General features: G+C 44.4%; 1 protein-coding gene across 4 annotated transcripts in view; it reads right to left on the bottom strand.

Annotated features, from left to right (window-relative positions):
* KIF13A (kinesin family member 13A) overlaps positions 1-19,204 on the bottom strand; it is a 202,885-nt gene that overhangs the window by 48,683 nt on the left and 134,998 nt on the right. For all 4 annotated transcript variants that reach the window (XM_045085069.1, XM_045085067.1, XM_045085066.1 and 1 more), the window contains exons 10-16: positions 15,178-15,289; positions 14,587-14,799; positions 11,537-11,647; positions 9,962-10,096; positions 7,836-7,966; positions 2,516-2,602; positions 2,250-2,416 (exon numbers count right to left, since the gene is read on the bottom strand). In XM_045085069.1, coding sequence (XP_044941004.1) covers positions 2,250-2,416; positions 2,516-2,602; positions 7,836-7,966; positions 9,962-10,096; positions 11,537-11,647; positions 14,587-14,799; positions 15,178-15,289 — 956 coding nt within the window. The remainder of the gene's footprint in view (positions 1-2,249; positions 2,417-2,515; positions 2,603-7,835; positions 7,967-9,961; positions 10,097-11,536; positions 11,648-14,586; positions 14,800-15,177; positions 15,290-19,204) is intronic.

Raw genomic sequence — 19,204 nt, forward strand, 5'->3', positions numbered from 1 at the left:
CCACCTGGCGACAGAGGTGAATTCCATGAACAGGAGCGACCCCCCCACCCGCGCCCCGCCCCGCCCGGCCCTGCCCTGCCCTGGGGTTTGGGGACTGAGTCAGAGCACACCGGAGGGAAGCCCCAGTTAACACGGGGAATTGGGGAACATGTGTGTGGGGGGGAAACACTACTTTGAAATAGATGAATCAACACTGGGGAGGGGCAAGGCCTGATCTGGAGGACAAATGGGAACTCACGTTAATACCAGGAGCCAAGCCACCGGTGACTCATTAATTGGTTTGGCTAAGAGGACCGGAGGAATTAACAAACACATACTAATACTCATCAGTGATTCAGGGCTCTAATATAAATTATAAGAACATAGTGACAATAAAATTAGGACTCTGTAACGTGGGATGACAGATGACTAAACGGATGGCACTTAGATACTCTGCTGTTAGAAAACATCTAGAATTCTGTAATCTCATGTAAAGAGAGAAGGTTCTTCCCAACACGCATTCCTGCACCTGGAGCTTGGGGCCCACACCCTCCTGTCACACCCTATATCCATTCAGGTCTCCCAAAAATTACTCACAGGAGACTTGATGCTCAGGCACGTCGGAAAATGGCCCATTAATGTGATTCTGATGTCTGAACACCACTTTGGAATGTCTTTTGGGATTGATTCCTCCCAACTGCGGGGAGCAACTAGCAGGGTGGACTGCAGCCTGATTTCTAGCTGTGCCCAGCCTATGGTACAGCGTCCAAAGCCACAGCGGCTAACCTGCCCCTGTAAGCTCATGGACGTTCTTTTCTGGTGGTGTTCGATATTCTCCGTATTAAACACATCACACCTGTTTTTCCACCTAGGCTTTTCTTCGTACCTCCTTTTTATAACTAAGAAGAGGGGATCCTTGAGGCTAAAAACCCAGAGAGATAAAAAGGTCAGCGTCTTTATTCCTACAGTGGAATCCCCAGTTTGATATGCTGGAGATCGGACTGACGTTTTCCAGCCACCCTTACATTCTTCTCAGATAGGCTGACCCAAAACAGAGTGCAGAATTTCAGTGTCTCCGGGGAGAGCCCCGCTGGGAGACCGAGATGCTCTCCCTGCGCCGTGTCAGGCAGAGGCTCCCGAGGTCCTCACAGGTTCAAGGCAGGGATCCTTAGGTATCCAAAGACTCCTGACTGGGAAAGTGAGATAAAACAAAGACCAAAAACAAACTTTCTCAGGTGCTCCTGAAGGTAGCCTCAACTCTACTTCCCTGTCAGATAGTTCTGGTCCCAGAAATGCAGCCTTGTGCTTGGGAGGAGAGGAACTTTCCTGTCCAGCTGACAGCCAAGAAATGGAAGACAACCTGTAGACTTCTGTAACAGGCATCAGTGTGGTCTGGATTTTACCAAATGCATATAAGTGTGTATGAAGAAAAAAGGCTTACCTTTTAGATATAGAGGGAAGAATTTCAATACAAAACACTGAGAACTTTCTGGAAAGAGGGAATCTAGAAATAATGCTTTGGAAATCTCTTCCTTAAAAAGCTGAGACAGGCTGGTGTGTAAGTCAAGCAAAGAGCCTACAAAACCCTTCTTTGTAGGATCATTTTTGTAAAAGCTACCTGGACTAAGTAAGCTTCTTTGGTGGCATCATTTCCAACTGAGTTTTTAGCAAAATATCGTGACTTTTATCTCCCCATTAGATTCCATTTGAAATTCCTGGGTTCAGACTCTGCTGGGGATTTCTGTGTTCTGAAGGATTCAGAAGGGACAAACTCAGTAATGGGAAATTGGAAAAGGAATTTCACCACGATCCTTCTGTACTCTAGGGCTGCGGAAATGTTACCAAAACTGACTTGGGAGCAACAGATCTCAAAACAGGGACCAGCCACTTCCTAATTATAATTGAGGGAGTAGACCAGGCCCTGGGCTACTTTCATTAGCCCCTCCCCAATGGCCTCTGTAAGAAATGAGCAATGTGGCTCAGTCCATTAAGCATCTGCCTTCAGCTCAGATCACGATCCTGGGGTCCTGGGATGGAGCCCAGTGTCCCTGCTCAGCGGGGAGCCTGCTGCTCCTTCTGCATCACTCTCCCCCCACTCATACTCTCTGTCACACAAATAAATAAAATGTTTAAAAAAAAAAAAGGAAATTAGTAAGGTTTGTGTCTTCATTTCAGAACGACATCTCCACTTTCCCAAGTGCATCCCTGACTGAACTGCGTGAAGACACAGGAGCTGCCGAAGACGCCGGGACCCGGAGGTGAGGTCTTACCATTGCTGTTCAGGGTTTTCATGATAACTTCCATCTGTGCAAATTCGTAGTTGTAGTCTGGCTCTGACGAGGCTTCGCTGGCTGCATCCAGGTCATGCTCCGGCGGGCCCGTCTCCTTTTCAAAGTCTTTCAACCAATCTCGCCGCTTCCTCTTAGGTAAGTTAATTCTGTGGGGTTTTCCATCGTTAGAGAAAATGGATTTGTTTTATACTCCGATAACAGAAAGAAAAAGTTCATGAAAATATGAGGGAACACAAAGATGTTACCTAAAGAAGTGGTTATTGCCCCACAGGATCCGATCACCGTGCCACAGCTGGGTGGCGCTGCAGACAAGGGTGCCGTTGACACAGGACCTGATGGAACACGGGGGACAAATCAGCTCCATGGGAGAGAGCATACAACGGGGCCCCAGGAGCCAAAGAGAGAAATGGGCAAGTTTCTCTTGACAGCTGTATTCTACTGGGGCGCCTGGGTGGCTCAGTGGGTTAAGCCTCTGCCTTCAGCTCAGGTCATGATCTCAAGGTCCTGGGATCGAGCCCGGCATGGGGCTCTCTGCTCAGCAGGGAGCCTGCTTCCCCCTCTCTCTCTGCCTGCCTCTCTGCCTACCTGTGATCTCTCTTTCTCTGTCATATAAATAAGTAAAATCTTAAAAACAAAAAACAAAAAAACACCAAACAGACGTATTCTACTAATTCCTAAAGAGGGAATAATAGAATTGTAAGCGCTATCAAAGCACGTGATCTAAGCAATAATGACCAAAGGCCCCCAATAGCACTCACAGATGACAACGAGGCATGACGTCCTCCTGATGGAAACAGACACGAGAATGCCTACGGAATGCTCTTGTCCAGATCTGGGCAGAACCTGATCAAGCTTTTATACCGAAATGCCAATTTAGGAACTGCGGAAGGTGGTGGAGGACAGTACGTGATGCCATGGTATGCAGTGAGCAAGATGGCGAGTGTGGGAAACAGAAAGGTATCGTCACCAAATAAATGCAAGGAAAAGTAGGGGTGGGGGAGGAAAAGAGGGAGGGGGACCTGCGGCTAAAAGAGACACAACAGCCAATGACAATGGTTGAATCTGATTTGATCCTGATTTCAAGAAACAGCTGAAAAGGAACATTTATGATACCACTGGGGAAATCTGAATACTGGCTCAACATAGGAACAGCAGTAAGGAATTATTTTAATTATTTCAGGTGTGACGGTACAGAAGCAAAGTTCAAGAACACTTGTCTTTTAGAAATACAAGCTAAGATATTTACGGATAAAGTTGTATCTGGAATTTGCTTTAAAATAACTCAGAGGGGAGGGAGGTGATGCAGAGGGTGTATAATAAAACCGGGACAGCGAAGTGTCCACTTTCGAAGCTGGATGATGGATATACGGGGGCTCGTTACACTCTTCTTCCCACTTCCTACATCCGATGCTCTCCATGATAAAAACAGGGAGAACATGAAAAGAGGACCAGGTTTAAATCCCAAATAGCTACCCAACAAATTGTAAAAACAAGACAAACAACTGGAGATGGGGGAAGCAACCCCGAGTCTCTGCTTTCCGGCACGTCCCATGCCGTGGGTGGCGTGCCCTGCGATCGTCTCAAGCAAATCCCGAAGCCCCAGCTCTTCCCCATCTCACAGCTTCGCTACAGCTTACTGGCTACAAGGGGGCAGGAATCCAGCGGCTGTGGATAACTCACTCTAACAGACCTCGCAGGATTTCCTGACAATCGGAAGATCTCGTCAATGGATTCTTTAACACAGTCAAAGCCCTGCCACTGGGACTTTTCTTAGGGGGAGAGGAAAGGTCCTCCAGAAATTTTAGTGCCGACAACTGTAGTCTTCTTATAAATGTTTCCTTCATTTAATAAAAGAGATTTTGCTGCTATTAAAACAATCAGGAAGAGAATTAACTAAAGATTAATTTGCTAAAGAACTGTCAGGTGAAGTCTGAGGGAGAAAGATAGTGATTAGTTTTGTAGTTTTAGTTGTTCAATGCATTACTTTTCTCACAGAATCCATTATCTGGCTCCTAATCTTTACAGGACTCTCCAGCTCAGACTCACAGAGTAAGGAGAGCGCACGCGTAAAAATAAACCCTCTGTGATAGTCACATTTCAAGTTTAGGGACTAGGTGTTTTTGTTGGTTAAAAAAACCCCTGACAATACCATCATCTCAAATGGTTTTCATCTGTCACACAACAACACGATAAACTTGGGTGTCTATCTCTTAAACTAACACGTTCCCTTTATTCTTGCCGACGAGAATGACTCCCGACGCTAACTCAAGCTTCAAAGGTCTGTGTCCACCTATTTGGAATTATGGACTCATTTATTCCATAATTCCAAATAGGATGGTGAAAACTAATACTTACCTCTTCGACCTAAAAAACAAACATTCATTACTTGAATGTTTCAAGGAAAACATTTGCCTAGTTTATGAAGGTATCTAAATGACACATCTAAGTGTATAGATAGAGAGATGGGTATCTAGACATCCAGACATATCTAATGAATCTATAATCTAATATCCAGGAACAGCAGTATGAAGAAGAGAAATGTGTCCCTCAGTGTCCTTTATTATTTTAAACTCTGAATTACAATTTAAAAATTCAGTCCCTCATTTTCATTAGCTGTATGTCGATACCCAAGAGCACTGCCTCACCAGTGGCTGCCGAAACGGTCCTCGCAGACACAGAACCTTCCCGTTAATCTCAGAAAGTTCTACTGGGCAGTATTATTGTAGAATAAAACTAAAGACAATTCCAGAGCAAATGAGAAATGACTATAATAACCTTTGCCTTTTTATGTATTACTAATTTCTGTGATCATCTGTATCTTTAAGGGAACCTTCTAGAGGTGTGTGCATGCAAGTATACACACGTGTGCACACACCCACATGAACTTCTGAACACACACATAAACATCACTTTGCCATTTATAGTATGCTCTTATTACACTACTATAAAGAAAAATTTATGGAAACTGCCTCTTTTGGTAATGTACCCAGGCCAAGAAATTAGCATAAAAAGTAATTTCCAAGTGGACATATGCCTGGGGTACTTGTCAAGAAGCAAGTACAGAATGTGTTTGCTACAATTCATGTCCCGTCACCCAGACCATGAGACTCCTATGGAGAACCTACTCCTGAAGCTGAGCCCACCTGTGGAACCACTCGTGGTTCCAGGAAGCAAAGTTATCAGCAGATATGACACACAGGCAGGCTGAAGCCCCAACAATCCCAGAGATAGAATTTTCAAACAAAGACGAGGAAATAAGTAAAAATCTAATTCTTAAAGGCACACAGTGGAGTAGACACGAGACTCTCTCAATACAGACCAGACCTACCGAAAAAAGGGCTTTCTAAACTTCTATAAATGGAAAACAGAGACACTAAAATTAAACACTCAATGCGATGGTTAAGCAGCAGATAAGATGTGACCAGAGAGCAAATGCACGGACTTGAAGACAGACCTGAAGACACAGTGACTTTGCCTTAACCCCAAGTCCCTCTCTCGCTCTATCTCCAATCCAGTGCCCACCTTTACAACCACAGCTCTCAGCCTGCTTCCTCACCCCCATTCTCTCCTCTTTGCATTTGTTCCTTCTATAACCATAACTCCATGGTTCCTAAGCATCCCAAGGCTGCTACATCCAACAGAAGCTTCTTCCTTACAGTGTTAGTGTTCTCCTCCCTTGGCTTTCATCCTCTATCTTTGGCTCTCTGACTCTCCTGAGACGATCCCTAAAGCACTAGTTTATTGCTTCTACTACACCCTCTGGATCCACTCTGAAGACAGACACCACCACTAATGGCCAATTCTGTATTATGAGTGTAACTCTACATCCCTAAATCCAATTCCAATTGAATCCATCCAAACTGATACCCCAAGGACACCTCAAATCCACAGGATTCCAACCTGAATCCATTACCACTCATTACCCACCAACCTCCAAGCCTGTCCTTCCTCTAGAATTCCTTATCTCGGCTTAGGATCGCCACTGTTTATGTGGTCTCCCAAGACAGAACCGTGTAACCGTTGCTGACTTCACCTTCTCGTTTACTGTCCCCAAGCACATCACTAATGCTGGCTGACTCTCAAATACATTTTGTTCTTCACTTCTTCTGCCACCTGCTGCGTTCCCATGACAATATCATAATAATATCTTACCAGAGCTCCCTACCTCCAGTCCTGCAACCCCACACATTTCCACAGTGATCAGATCTGCAGGAAGAAGCTCTTATCATCCCATATAATCACTGTTGCTTCTGTACATTCTCCCCTACCAGGCTTCCAGTCCCTACACTTGGGCATTCCCAGCACAGAGCCTGTAGCGAAGAACCCTGAATGAAGGCACTTCTGCCCCAGGGAGAGGAAAGGAGGAGACTGGGCAGGATGAGGGAGGGCAAAGAGCAGGAACAGAAACGCGGCACTGGAATTGGATATGAGGAAATTTGCCGATTAAAGTTATTTTTTAGGGGCGCCTGGGTGGCTCAGTGGGTTAAAGCCTCTGCCTTCGGCTCAGGTCATGGTCTCAGGGTCCTGGGATCGAGCCCCGCATCAGGCTCTCTGCTCAGCAGGGAGCCTGCTTCCCCCTCTCTCTCTGCCTGCCTCTCTGCCTACTTGTGATCTGTCTGTCAAATAAATAAAGAAAATCTTAAAAAAAAAAAAAAGAAGTTATTTTTAGATATGGTGTTAAAAAGAGTATGATCCAGTCATACCGTACACTTTAAATATATGCAATTTTGTTGATTAAAAACCAGGGTATTAAAAATATCCAGAGTTTCTAATATAGGGGAATACAGCATAAGGCAGAAGTCTACTTGAACTTGGAATAAGTAAAAATTAAACAATAGCATCATTTCAGCATTAGGTATCTTAACACTTATATCACTATAACACAAGACCTAATAATTTTCATGAATCATGTAGGGCATCATTGTTAGTCTCAGTTTATCATCACCTGGAAATTGATATGGATAATAGAATACTTTGAAATGAATGTAAAGTTCCCCTCATAGAAATGAGTATTCTGGTCACAAAGTTTGTGTGTTAATGAATATTGTGATGTTACTTCACATGAACTTTATACTTGACTGTAAAGTACTTCAAGGCAGAATTTAATAGAAATCCAAAAGTAAATATACTGTCCTGTTAATTCTCCAATTTTTACATATTATACTCTGGTTTAGGAATTTCTCATACAATGGAGTTATGTGATAACTGCTTTATGTACAATGCTGGACGCTGAGTTAATGACTAACTTTATTCAGTGTTTGCGTGTGTGAGGCACCGAGCCAAGTGACTTCTGTCTTGCCTATGTTTAGCCCGGAGTTTCACATAAGGAAACTGAAGTTTAGACAAAAGTGTCTCATCGAAGGTAACCCAGCCAGTCCAGGCACAATGAGACACCCCAAAGCTGGCACTCCGAGTGCTGCCATACGGCCCCCTGCAACAGGAAAGAATATCCCCAAGATCCCAGCGGCGTCTTAACTCTGATATAACTGAGCCGACAGAAAGGGGCAGTCCGCTCCTTCGGAAAGCCAGGCTCAAGATACATGAGGCGGACATTTACTTCTCTACCTTGCATTTTCTTTCGGAGTAAGAGTAACGTCGCCGTCAGGTGCGATGTCTATCTCACAGTGCTCGGCCTGGATTCCTATCCCAAACAGCTGGATGTCCTGGGACGTATCTGCACCCACCCTCGTGTGGTCCTAGTGACGGAGAGTGGAAGAAAGAGAAAAAAACCTGCTCTTACAAGTAACTCGAGGCAAATTTATGTTCATCGATCTGAGGAACCCAACGGCACCTGCATGACAGTATTAAATGAGTCAGATGGCAGAGCCAGGTATCTGGAGCTTTACAGGGCCAAAGCTTACCTTAATACACTGCATTTTAAAAATATATAAACACTATGAAGAAAACACCACCAACCAACAGTGATTAGATACGGTTTTACGATATCAGGAAATCGGACTTGACAGGAGACTATCTTGAGATCCCATGTTAACCTGACAGCTTACTATTTATGTGCCCATGGGCAAGCCACTTCACAGGCTGAGCCTGTCTCCCTCCCTCCCCCCCCCCCAAAAACCAGGACAGTATCAGCAACTTGAACTACTTAGTAGGATTCTTTCAAGAACCACCTGAGTGGATAGTGAAAATGTTCTGAAAATAGCTGTATGAATTCAAGAACCACTAACAGTAGTTTCATGGAAAATCATATTTTTAAACATGTAACTTTTAAAATGATGTAAGTGGGGCACCTGGGTGGCTTAGTTAAGTGTCTGCCTTCAGCTCAGGCCAGAATCTCAGGATCCTGGGACTGAGCCCCGTGTTAGGCTCCTCGCTCAGCAGAGAGTCTGTTTCTCCCTCTGTCTCTGCTCCTCCCCCTGTTCATGTTCTCTAAGTAAAACCTTAAAAAAAAAATTAAATGATGAAAGTAGTTGAGTTCTGAATACCAGTATTACAGAGCACTGTAGCTTGCGGGTCACAGAATGTGCAGATGAGCAGGATTTCAAGTACCTCAAACCCCAGACATACGAGGACTTGTCACTCCCACGATGCGGTCCACAGCTCATCCCTTTGTATTTTCTATTGCTCTAAAAATCATCGAGTCACCACAACAGTAATATTTCCCTATTCAACAGAAAGCCTTGATCTTTCAAAATTAGGATTTTGGACACAATTCCTTATGCCTTAATCATGTCCTAAATGAAGAGAACTTAATTCCATTAAGTTCTCATTAGTGGACTCTCAGCAAGTCGGGGGCTATTTGCACCAGATTTATGTCTCTGGGAAAAAAGAAGAATAAAAAGGATAACAGAAAACAGGCTCTTCTCTTCAATTCTAGCTTATTTTCCATTGTGTTTTTATGTCACTCCATGCAGATCAGAATCTCAACTAGGTACCTATTTATTTTTTAGCAAGTGGGTAACACCTCTGCATTTAGAGATTAAGGTGTGTGGACAGTTAGATAAGCTGCCGTCAAGTTCCCAGGTCTCTAATCCTTTAGAGTTATTTAAATACTGCTCCATAAGGGAGGGGGGTCGGAAGAGGGTGGTGGGGTTACAGACATTGGGGAGGGTATGTGCCATGATGAGTGCTGTGAAGTGTGTAAACCTGGTGATTCCCAGACCTGTACCCCTGGGGCTAATAATACATTATATGTTTATTAAAAAAAAAAGACATAACAAAAAAAATATTGCCCCGTATATTTCTATATACTCATATATTCTATATATTCATATATTTCTATACCACCATAACTCAGGAACTATGTGTATATGTGTGTTCATGCTAAAAATCCCCTATCTCTTTTGGGGTGCCCCGTATCAGTGTCCATCAGGTGCCCGACTTCAGACAGATGTCTTATTTCTCACTTAACAAAATAAGGCAGCATTTCCAAAAGTGTGGTCTGACAGAGAAAGATAAACACCATATGATTTTGCTTTATGTGGAATCAAAAAAAGACAAGCAAACAAAGAAAAAGCAGAAACAGACCCATAAATACAGAGAGCGAACGGATGGTCGTCAGAGGGGAGGTTTCATTCTCAATGGCAACCAGACCACACTACCCATCCTCTTACTTTTAACGGGCGCTGAGCTGGACACAGAGAGCAAAATCATGGGTACAGGCACCCGGATTCTAATGGGAGCTGTACGTGAATGAATCAGGACTGCAACTGTCTATTTATATGCTTTCCTACCTTTAAATAATAAACCAGAAGTTCATTGAGAGCAGGGTCTGCGTTCAGGTTGACTAAGTAGCACTTGTCATCCCCGACCTTGATACCCGACGTCTCCAGGGAAATCCCCATACTTTCGAGTTGTCGTTGTCTCTCCTGGGCACAAAAACAGACAAAACCGGGAACTCTATTTGTTGCTCTAGCCACAAGAGGTATCCATGGAAAGTTTCAGTCGCTGTTTCTGGGGATGATGCCAAAGAAATGACACATTCCAACCAAGTTTACGGAATGTCTTAAGTGTGTGACATCTTGAGTCAGTGTTATCAGGGTGCTGTGGAGGAATCAGACGCCACCATCCCTAGAAGGGGTTTACAGTCTGGGGAGGGGATAAGACCACATACCTGAATCAGCAGAGGAAGAATGGAGAGGGACACTGGAGAGGATCAATGCACTATAGGGCTTCCAGGAGGGAGACAGTGATGGGTTCAGAGACCAGGAAAGGCTTCAGAAAAGGATGTATGTGAAATGTTTCTTACAGTGTAAGAATTTTACAGGAAGAAAAGGGGCAGTAGTAAGGCAGGAGGAGGTTGTTCTAACAGAAGGCACAGGAAGGCGCAGGAGAAATTCTGGGCACACTGCAGGATTCCAGGTGCCGAGAACCCTACTCAGTGTGGAAAAGGCATGGAAGAGCCGCGGATGGAAGAACAGGTTGGTTCCTGACTGCAGAGGGCCTTGAATCCATCCATCCATCCATCCATCCTTCCATCCATCCATCCAAGAGATATTTAAGTCTTAGGTACTGATCTAGAACTAGAAATAAAATAGCAAACAAAGTCCCTTCATTTGTGAAAACTTAAATTCTAGTGGAAAGAGGCAGACCATGAAAAACAGACATGTTAAATATAGAATCTGCAGCGGTGATGAAGCAGCAGAGAGCAATGGACAAGACACAGGGAGTCAGGGGTGTGTGCTGGGGGGGAGGGTGTGAGTGAGTGTGTGTGTGTGTGTGTGTGCATGTGAATGACACCTAGGAGAAGGCCTGACTAGGTCCTGCTTTCTGCTTTCAAGCTCCCTCACTGAGATGGTCCAGTAAGTCCCAGTGGTCCGTGAGATGAAACAGTCACAAAAGGCATCGTGTAGATTCATGAAACGCACACACCAGTGCAGCACTGGTCCTTGCCTTATATCGGATCTCACGTAAAGTTTGTGTAGCATTTTCTCACAAGCCCAAGGAATCAAATACAATGAAAAAAAACGATGATGTGCTGTAAGTTATAAATTCTCTGCCAGTCAGGGATGTCGAATGCTGTGCCAGGTCATCCCAGACCACGACATGGAGAAGCAGGACACACGCTCAGTGTTCCCTGCAGAGCACGTCTGCTCCGACTCAGTGCTCTCGGCACTTCTGCTGAACATGTGGCCCCAGGGGCGGTTAATGAAAGATGACGACGTCGGCCTCTAACCCCGACCTTCGCGGTCTCGTTCAGTAGAAAGAGGTCCTTAGGTGACTTTTTGAGGATGATGAGTGGCTACACAGCAAAGACGGCAAATGAAAAAAAAAAGTCACAAGGTTTTAGGCCAGAATTATCAAGCTACCTGTGCAATTTCTTCTGTTTTCCTCAGCTTCTCTTCCCAAGTCACTGTGAGCTCTTTGATCAGCTTTTCAGACTCCTCGAGCTTCTCTTTCAGTTCAGGGGCCTTCATAGCCTTGGGAAGGAAACCAGAGACAGCTGATTTTCTAATTTTTCCCACCATTATTTACAAAACAATTCCTTATTGTCCTTCATAAGTGGCTATCCACAGTCCACTGGAAGCAACTAAGTCATACGACATCAGGGCGGGCTTTAGATCTTTATTAATTAAAAGAAGTGTAGGAATAAAGGACTGCTACTCTTTAAAGGAGAAAATGAAACCCGCGCCCTGAATTAAACTGATACAAATCACTACAGAGTAATTTTATCCATCATACTTAAATTTCACATTTAAAGATCTTTTTTTTTTCCCCCTTAAAGTAGGCTCCATGCCCAACATGGGGCTTGAACTTACAACCCTGGGATTAAGAATCACCTGATCTACCAACGGAGCCAGCCAGGTGCCCTTCATATCTAAAGACCTAAAAGACGCTAATGTTCGTCGTCAAAATAGAAACATAGGGAAGAGGAACTGCGAGACAGAGATCAACACACACCACCGATCAACACATCCCAGAGAGAACCTACCAGGAAAGGTGAAGAAGAATTCTTCTCATTCATTTTAAAATTTGCCTCTGAATCATTTAAAACTATTCCTCTTATTGGTGGTAATAAACTTTGCGTAGTCATCACTCCCTTGAAAACAGGACCTCTGGGCAAAAGGGCAGCAATCTCCCTCTGAGTGAGCTCAGTGAGAATAACTAAGGGTCCGGGTACAGGTACGTACGTGCCGCTCAAACACTCTGGGGCCTGTACTTGCCAACAACACGCTTCCACACCCTACAGCAAGAGGAGCCTCTGCAAAGCATAAGCCCACAAACAGCAAAGATGGCAGACTCGGACAACAAATCCAAGTGGCGAGGACGTGTACGGTCCCTGCTGTTTCAGAGTCTCACAGAGCTAACTGTGGCTGAGAGTGACATTTACAGTGCTGGGGTCATGGAGACACCCAGGAAAAACTCTATCTCGGTGAACCTTCTGCGGCCCCTCTTCTGGAGCATGGTTCTAGCCATCTGGCCTAGATTACTGGTCACGGTGGAAAAGCAGTTCCAAAGACAAGAGGAAAGAAGTAGCTCATTCACCTCTACACGAATTTCAAGAACCGCCACACCTGCCTCCCAGGATCATGACTCTCTTCAAAGTTTATCCGTGGTCTGATTTTTCAGGTGTTTCGCTACCGTTCTTGGCATCCCTAAAAGATGACGCTCGATGCACTGAGTGATTGTAATCACGACAGTAACGGAAACTAGCAACATTTGCTAAGCACTCACAAAGCTGCCAGGCATCACGCTAAATGCCCTCCAGTATCAGTGCTGCCCTAGGGATGAACACAATCAATACAATAAGGCTTCCGACACTTCAGAAGCCGACAGCTAGAACAGCTACAGTGCAACTCCACCATCACCCACGAACAGACCAGTCAGATCCCTGGCTCTGACTCCTTTCTGCCCGTTTATCTCAATCTTACTATTTTCTTGACTAGATACAGTGATAGACAGATAGAGAGTCTGGTACAAAGTGCTCAAAAAATAGTATCTATTGGGGCGCCTGGGTGGCTCAGTGGGTTAAGCCACTGCCTTCGGCTCAGGTCATGATCCCAGGGTCCTGGGATCGAGTCCCGCATAGGGCTCTCTGCTCGGTGGGGAGCCTGCTTCCCTCTCTCTCTCTGCCTGCCTCTCCGTCTACTTGTGATTTCTGTCTGTCAAATAAATAAAAAAAATCTTAAAAAAAATAGTATCTATCACCCTTTCCCCCCCACAGATTAATACTGTCCTGACAAAGAGGATTCTAAGCAGGTGGTATGAAGGAATGTGACCTCTGCAGCCCTAGGTACGCACCCAAATGAGGCATGGGCCAGCACGCAACGTAAGCCCAGGCACCTGGCCTTCGTTTCACTCTTATTACCTATTTCAAACAAGAGAGCGCCTCAGCCAGCAGCTTGCTACAAGCAAGTGACTTAGAAGAGCGTGTGTTTATTCAAGCTGAGTAAAGCCAAGGAAACACAGTAACCATGAGAAATGACCTATTTTGTTTCCTGCCAGGAGCTGATACACATTTAAAAAAAAAAAAAAAGGAGATTTCTGAATTGTTCCTAACATTTATCTGTCTTCCCTGACTTGAGGAAGAGATAATATATAATCAACTAATCTGAAAATTGTAAGGCCTATGGGTGCATAATTTACACTGTTAATAAAAACAGGGACACCTGGGTGGCTCAGTTAGTTAAGCCACTGCCTTTGGCTCAGGCATTGATCCTGGAGTTCTGGGATCAGGTCCCACATCGGGCTCCCAACTCCTCGGGGAGTCAGCTTCTCCCTCTGACCTTCTCCCCTCTCGTGCTTTCTCTCTCTCTCTCTCAAATAAATAAATAAAATCTTAAAAAAATAAAAATAAAAATAATAAAAACAACACATCTGGGGTGCCTGGGTGGCTCAGTCAGTTAAGCATCTGACTCTTGATTTCGGCTCGGGTCATGATCTCAGGGTCCTGGGACGGAGCCCTGTGTCAGCCTCCACGCTCAGCAGGGAGTCTGCTTGAGATTCTCTCTCCCCCTCTGCCTCGGCCCCTCCCCCTACTCTCACTCTCTCTCTAAAATGAATAAGCAAATCTTTATAAAATAAAATAAAATAAAAACGAAATAGTTGGTCCCTCCGGGTTCACGCTGGGTGAGAGCTGCAGCCGAGGGCCGACTGGTCGACTGAAGCCAACAGCAAGCCAGCAGCAGCCCGGAATCTTACTTGTCCGCTGCCTCAGCGGCTGGCTGAGCTACTGGGACAGAAGCCTGGTATGACTCACACTGTCTGCACCGCGCTTAGCATGCAGAAGCAGCCAATCAACACAGAGATGCTGAATGGCATGGAGATGACCCAAACCCACAGGCCAAGGACACCCTTTCCTGCTCCAGAACCACCAGCCAGGGACGCGCGGAGACGGGGAGCCCTGGGCTGGTCTTACCTCGGCCTGCGAGAGCTGCTCCTTCAGCTTCTCCACTTCCTCGCGCAGCTCCCGGATGACCTTGGCGTTGGGGTCCTCGTTCACGACGGCATGGTTAACGATCCTTTTGGCTCGATCTGCGTATCGTAAGGTGGAGAGGGTCTCTTCGTAGTTGTCTGCTGCTGGGCTGATGGTGGCTATCATAGAGGTCTGGCTGTTGCCTCCCAAATTGTCCTGTAAAATATTTCCAGTAGCATCTTAGGAAGCAAGCCCCATTCTGTGCACAACATGCAAGATGAAAGCTGAAAACACACATGAGTGATTCTCTGTGAGCAAAGAGATGTGTTGTGGAAATGGGTTTGTATTTCACAGATAATTTTATGCGAAGGTGTGATTTCTCTATAGTCACAACAATAGTGCCTGTCAAGCAGCAGCACTATACTGGGGTAAAAAGGGCAAGAGAGGCACATTTTCACTCTGCATTCCCAGGAATGAGGAGCAAGCGTTGTCGGGGGCGGCTGCGTATTTGGCTAGCTCTGCACACACCTTTCTGCTGCCAGCTCTGAAACTGGCAAGTTTTCGTTGGAAAGGAACGCTGGAACAATGAATTACCTTAAGAAGCCAAGTGAGGACTGAATCTCGATAAGGCACAAATTTGTTTTTACCCTTGCCAGCTGCCTGGTCAGCCAGCGATGATATAACCAACCCCAAGGTTGTAAGGGATCTGCCGAAAGAAAAAAAAATTTAATTAGCTTTATAGAATATTCACATTGTTTCCATAAAATAATAATCATTTCAGGGAATAAGTATAAAATATGCAGAACAGGGCCTCAAGTTGATACAATCAAGTGTATGTTAATTTGTCAAGAAGCTGAGATAGAAACAAAAAAGTAACTCCATTCATTTAAAAGAATGAATTTAAAATCCCTGTACACAAGACCTATGACACAGACATTTCAGTACCTGGAAACACACGTTTAATAATCACTCCAGAGACTTCTAATGGACTCCAAATATTACGCTGGGAGTCTGAACCATTTATTCTTTGGGGCTAATCTGGACCATTTGGGCCTCTCATTTTGTGGTCCACTGTAACCACGTAATTTGAAGAGAACTTTTCTCTGCAAGTTACAAGGTATATTCTGCTCGTCTGTTAAAGCTGGCAAGCTTATTTCACAACTCAGTGTGGAGTTTCTACAATTGCACAGAACAAAGACGCACCCAAGCAGAGGACAGCATATGGCTACTCTTTCAACACCTGCTACACAAAGCAGCACTGGGATCCCCTGAGAGCTGCTTAGAAACACAAGACTCTTGGAAGCCTCCCCACGCCTACAGAGTCAGAACCAGTTAAGGATATTTCCAGGTGATTCACAGGCACATTAAATTTTAAGAAGCCCTGGTTGAACAATGCCCAAAGTGACACAAGGATTTAGCTGCCTAGGCCCATGATTCTCAAAACGTGGTGCTGGGACCAGCAGCACCAGCAAGACTTGGGACCTTGTTACAAATGCACATTCTCAGACCCCACCACACTCCAGACCTACCGACTCAGACACTTGTAGTGGGACCCACCACTCAGTGCTTTCACCAGCCCTCGAGGTAATTCTGAGAGCCTGAGAACCACTGGTTGAAGTTCATGAGTGTTCCCTGGTACTTAATAAATGTTTTCTGCACCACAGAAAAGAGCACCATAGAAACAACGGATCTGTTAAACTGAGGGATGAAGGACACCCTTCTGTGTCACGGCTGAGTGCCAAGTGCTCTTTCAATAGGAAACCAGAGTTTAGCATGAAAGACTAGTTTTCTTTTTAATGTTAACAATAGACTTCCATGAAATGAGTTGAAAGAAAGCATGTTTCTCACAAAACATAATCTTAAAGGTGAGTCATTTGAAAAATCACTGAAATACAAAGGCAAAAATCAAGGGGTAGAAAACGAGCCAGAATTTTAAATGACAGCCATTCCTGCAGTGACATAAATATGTACAATACAACTGACAGATTCACACGTTAAATCCACCCCCAAAGGAAATGAAAACATTTGCCCACACAAAACCGTGTACATGAATTTTCATAGCAGTGTTAGTCACAACAGCCAGAATGTAGAAACCACCCAAGTGTCTATCCGTCAAATGATGAAGGGATGAATAAAATGTGGTATGTCCTCACAATGGAATATTATTCAGCCACAAGAGAGGATTCTGATATAACCTACAGCATGAATAAACCCGGAAAAATTCTGGTAAGTGAAAGAAGCCAAACACCAAAGGTCAAGGTCCTGGGTTGAAGAGTGTCTACCCAAAATTCATGTCCACCAGAACCTCAGATGTACTCTTATTTGAAAAGAGGGTCCCTGCAGATGTAATTAGTTAAGATGAGATCATAGTGGCTGAAGGAGGGCTGTAATCTACCGACTGGTGCCTTGTAAGAAGGCCACGTGAAGAAGACATCCAGGCAACAGGGGGGAGGCCATGTGATGAGAGAGGCAGATATGGGAGCAATGCATCTACAAAACAAGGAAGGTCAAGGAGCTTTAGCAACCACAAGAAGGTAGGAGAGAGGCATGAAACGGATTTTCCCTCTGAGCCACAAGAAGGAACAAACCTGGCCAATCCCTTGATTTTGGATTTGTGGCTTCCAGAACTTTCTATTGTTATCAGCCACCCAGTTTGTAATCTGTTACCACACTAGGAAACTAATACAGCCACCTATTGATGCCATTTATGCAAAACACCCAGAAGAGCTGAAATCTGTGGAGATGAAGGTAGCGGTTGTGGTGGTATGGCTAGGGAATGACATGGACACAAGCTTACTTTGGGGATGAGGAAAATGTTTTCAAATTAGATTGTGGCAATGGTTATACACTCTGAACATAATAAAGATGCCAAACTGTACATTTTAAAGTGGTAAAGGATGTGTATGTGAACTATTTCTCGATATAGTTGTTTAAAAATATTCAAGTTCAATCATTCTATCAGTCCTCCTGAAGGTAACAAACTTAAGAAAGAAAATGGCAAAAATAAATTATTCAGACTACATCAAAATGAAAAGTTTCTGCACGAAGAAGGAAACAGTCAACCAAACTAAAAGGCAACCTACTGAATATAAGAAGATAGTTGCAAATGACATATCCGATAAGGAGCCAAAACAACACCCAAAGACAAATAATCCAATTAAAAATGGGCAGAAGACATGAAAAGACATTTCTCTGAAGACACACAGACGACCAACAGACACATGAAAAGATGCTCAACATCAGGCATCTTCAAGGAAATGCAAATCAACACTACAATGAGGTATCACCTCACACCTGTCAGAATGGCTAAAAGTCAAGAAACAAGCATTGGTGTGGATGTGGAGAAAAAGGAAGCCTCTCACAGAGTTGGTGGGAATGCAAGCTGGTGCAACCACTACGGAAAACAGAAGGGAGGTTCCTCAAAAAACTAAAAATAGAACTGTCCTACTGCCCAGTAATTACCCTAATGGATATTTATCCCCCAAATCCACATGCACCCCCATGTTTATCACAGTATTATTTATAATAGCCAAATTATGGAAGTAGCCCAATTTATCCAGCCCATTTATCCAGATAAATGGATACAAAGAATATATACACAATGGAATATTACTCGGCCATAAAAAAGAATGAAATCATGCCCTTTCCAACATCATGGGTAGAACTAGAGAGTATATAATGTGAAGCAAAATAACTCAAAGAAATGACTTGATTACCATATGATTTCACTCATATGTGGAATTCAGGAAACAAGACGCGCAAAGGAAAAAAAGAAAGAGAGAGAGAGACAGACAAACCAATTAGCAAACTCTTAACTCTAGAGAACAAATTGATGGTCACTAGGTGGGAAGGGGTTGGTGGCATGGGAACTGAAGAGTACACTTATGATGAAATAAAATTATATTTAAAAAGAAAATGGCATATATATGTGAAATAAAAGAAAATAGGAATTCAACATTAAGGCAAAATCGCATTTCTGATTATAGAATATAGGGCATTGTTCACATTTTGCAACTACTGAAATAAAATTTTCAGTTGAAAACAATCCTTCAAACTATATCCATTTTTAGTACTTAAAAACAGCAGAAATCAATTTAGTTGATACAAGTAACCCGCGATTCTCGAGTCAACAGCGCCCTTTGTGTGCAAACCCTTCCTGGGCTGGTCATGTACTTTTCATCCCAGAGGAGACAAGATCCGACTTTGGTGGCAACCGCTCCGATTTTGTAATTCTAAAGTGTGAGAAGTAAAAAGGGAGAGTTCCTGGCACTCCTTAGCAAGCCACAAAAAAATTAAAATGAGGGCTTTGAGAGAAAAAGATAAAGGGCAGCATAGCTTCGGCACTGCCCACGACACCACGTGCACGCTGCGTCAGGACATCCCCTCAGCACGTCCAGCACGTCAGCACGTCCAGCACGTCAGCACGTCCAGCACGTCAGCACGTCCAGCACGTGAGCCACAGGGGAGGGGCGGGGCAGGCAGACGTGATCGATCACGTGACTCTGGGGCTGGCCAGGCACGGTCACGTGACTCTGTTTCCTGCGTGCTGTGTTCTGTAACTGCACCATTGAGGGAAGCTTATCAGTAGTGGAAGCCTTTTCCCTGATCGCGTGCACACGTG

Source organism: Mustela putorius, unplaced genomic scaffold, assembly GCF_011764305.1.
Source record: "Mustela putorius furo isolate JIRA1106 unplaced genomic scaffold, ASM1176430v1.1 tig00000831_pilon_pilon_pilon, whole genome shotgun sequence".
Classification (NCBI taxonomy): Eukaryota; Metazoa; Chordata; class Mammalia; order Carnivora; family Mustelidae; genus Mustela; species Mustela putorius.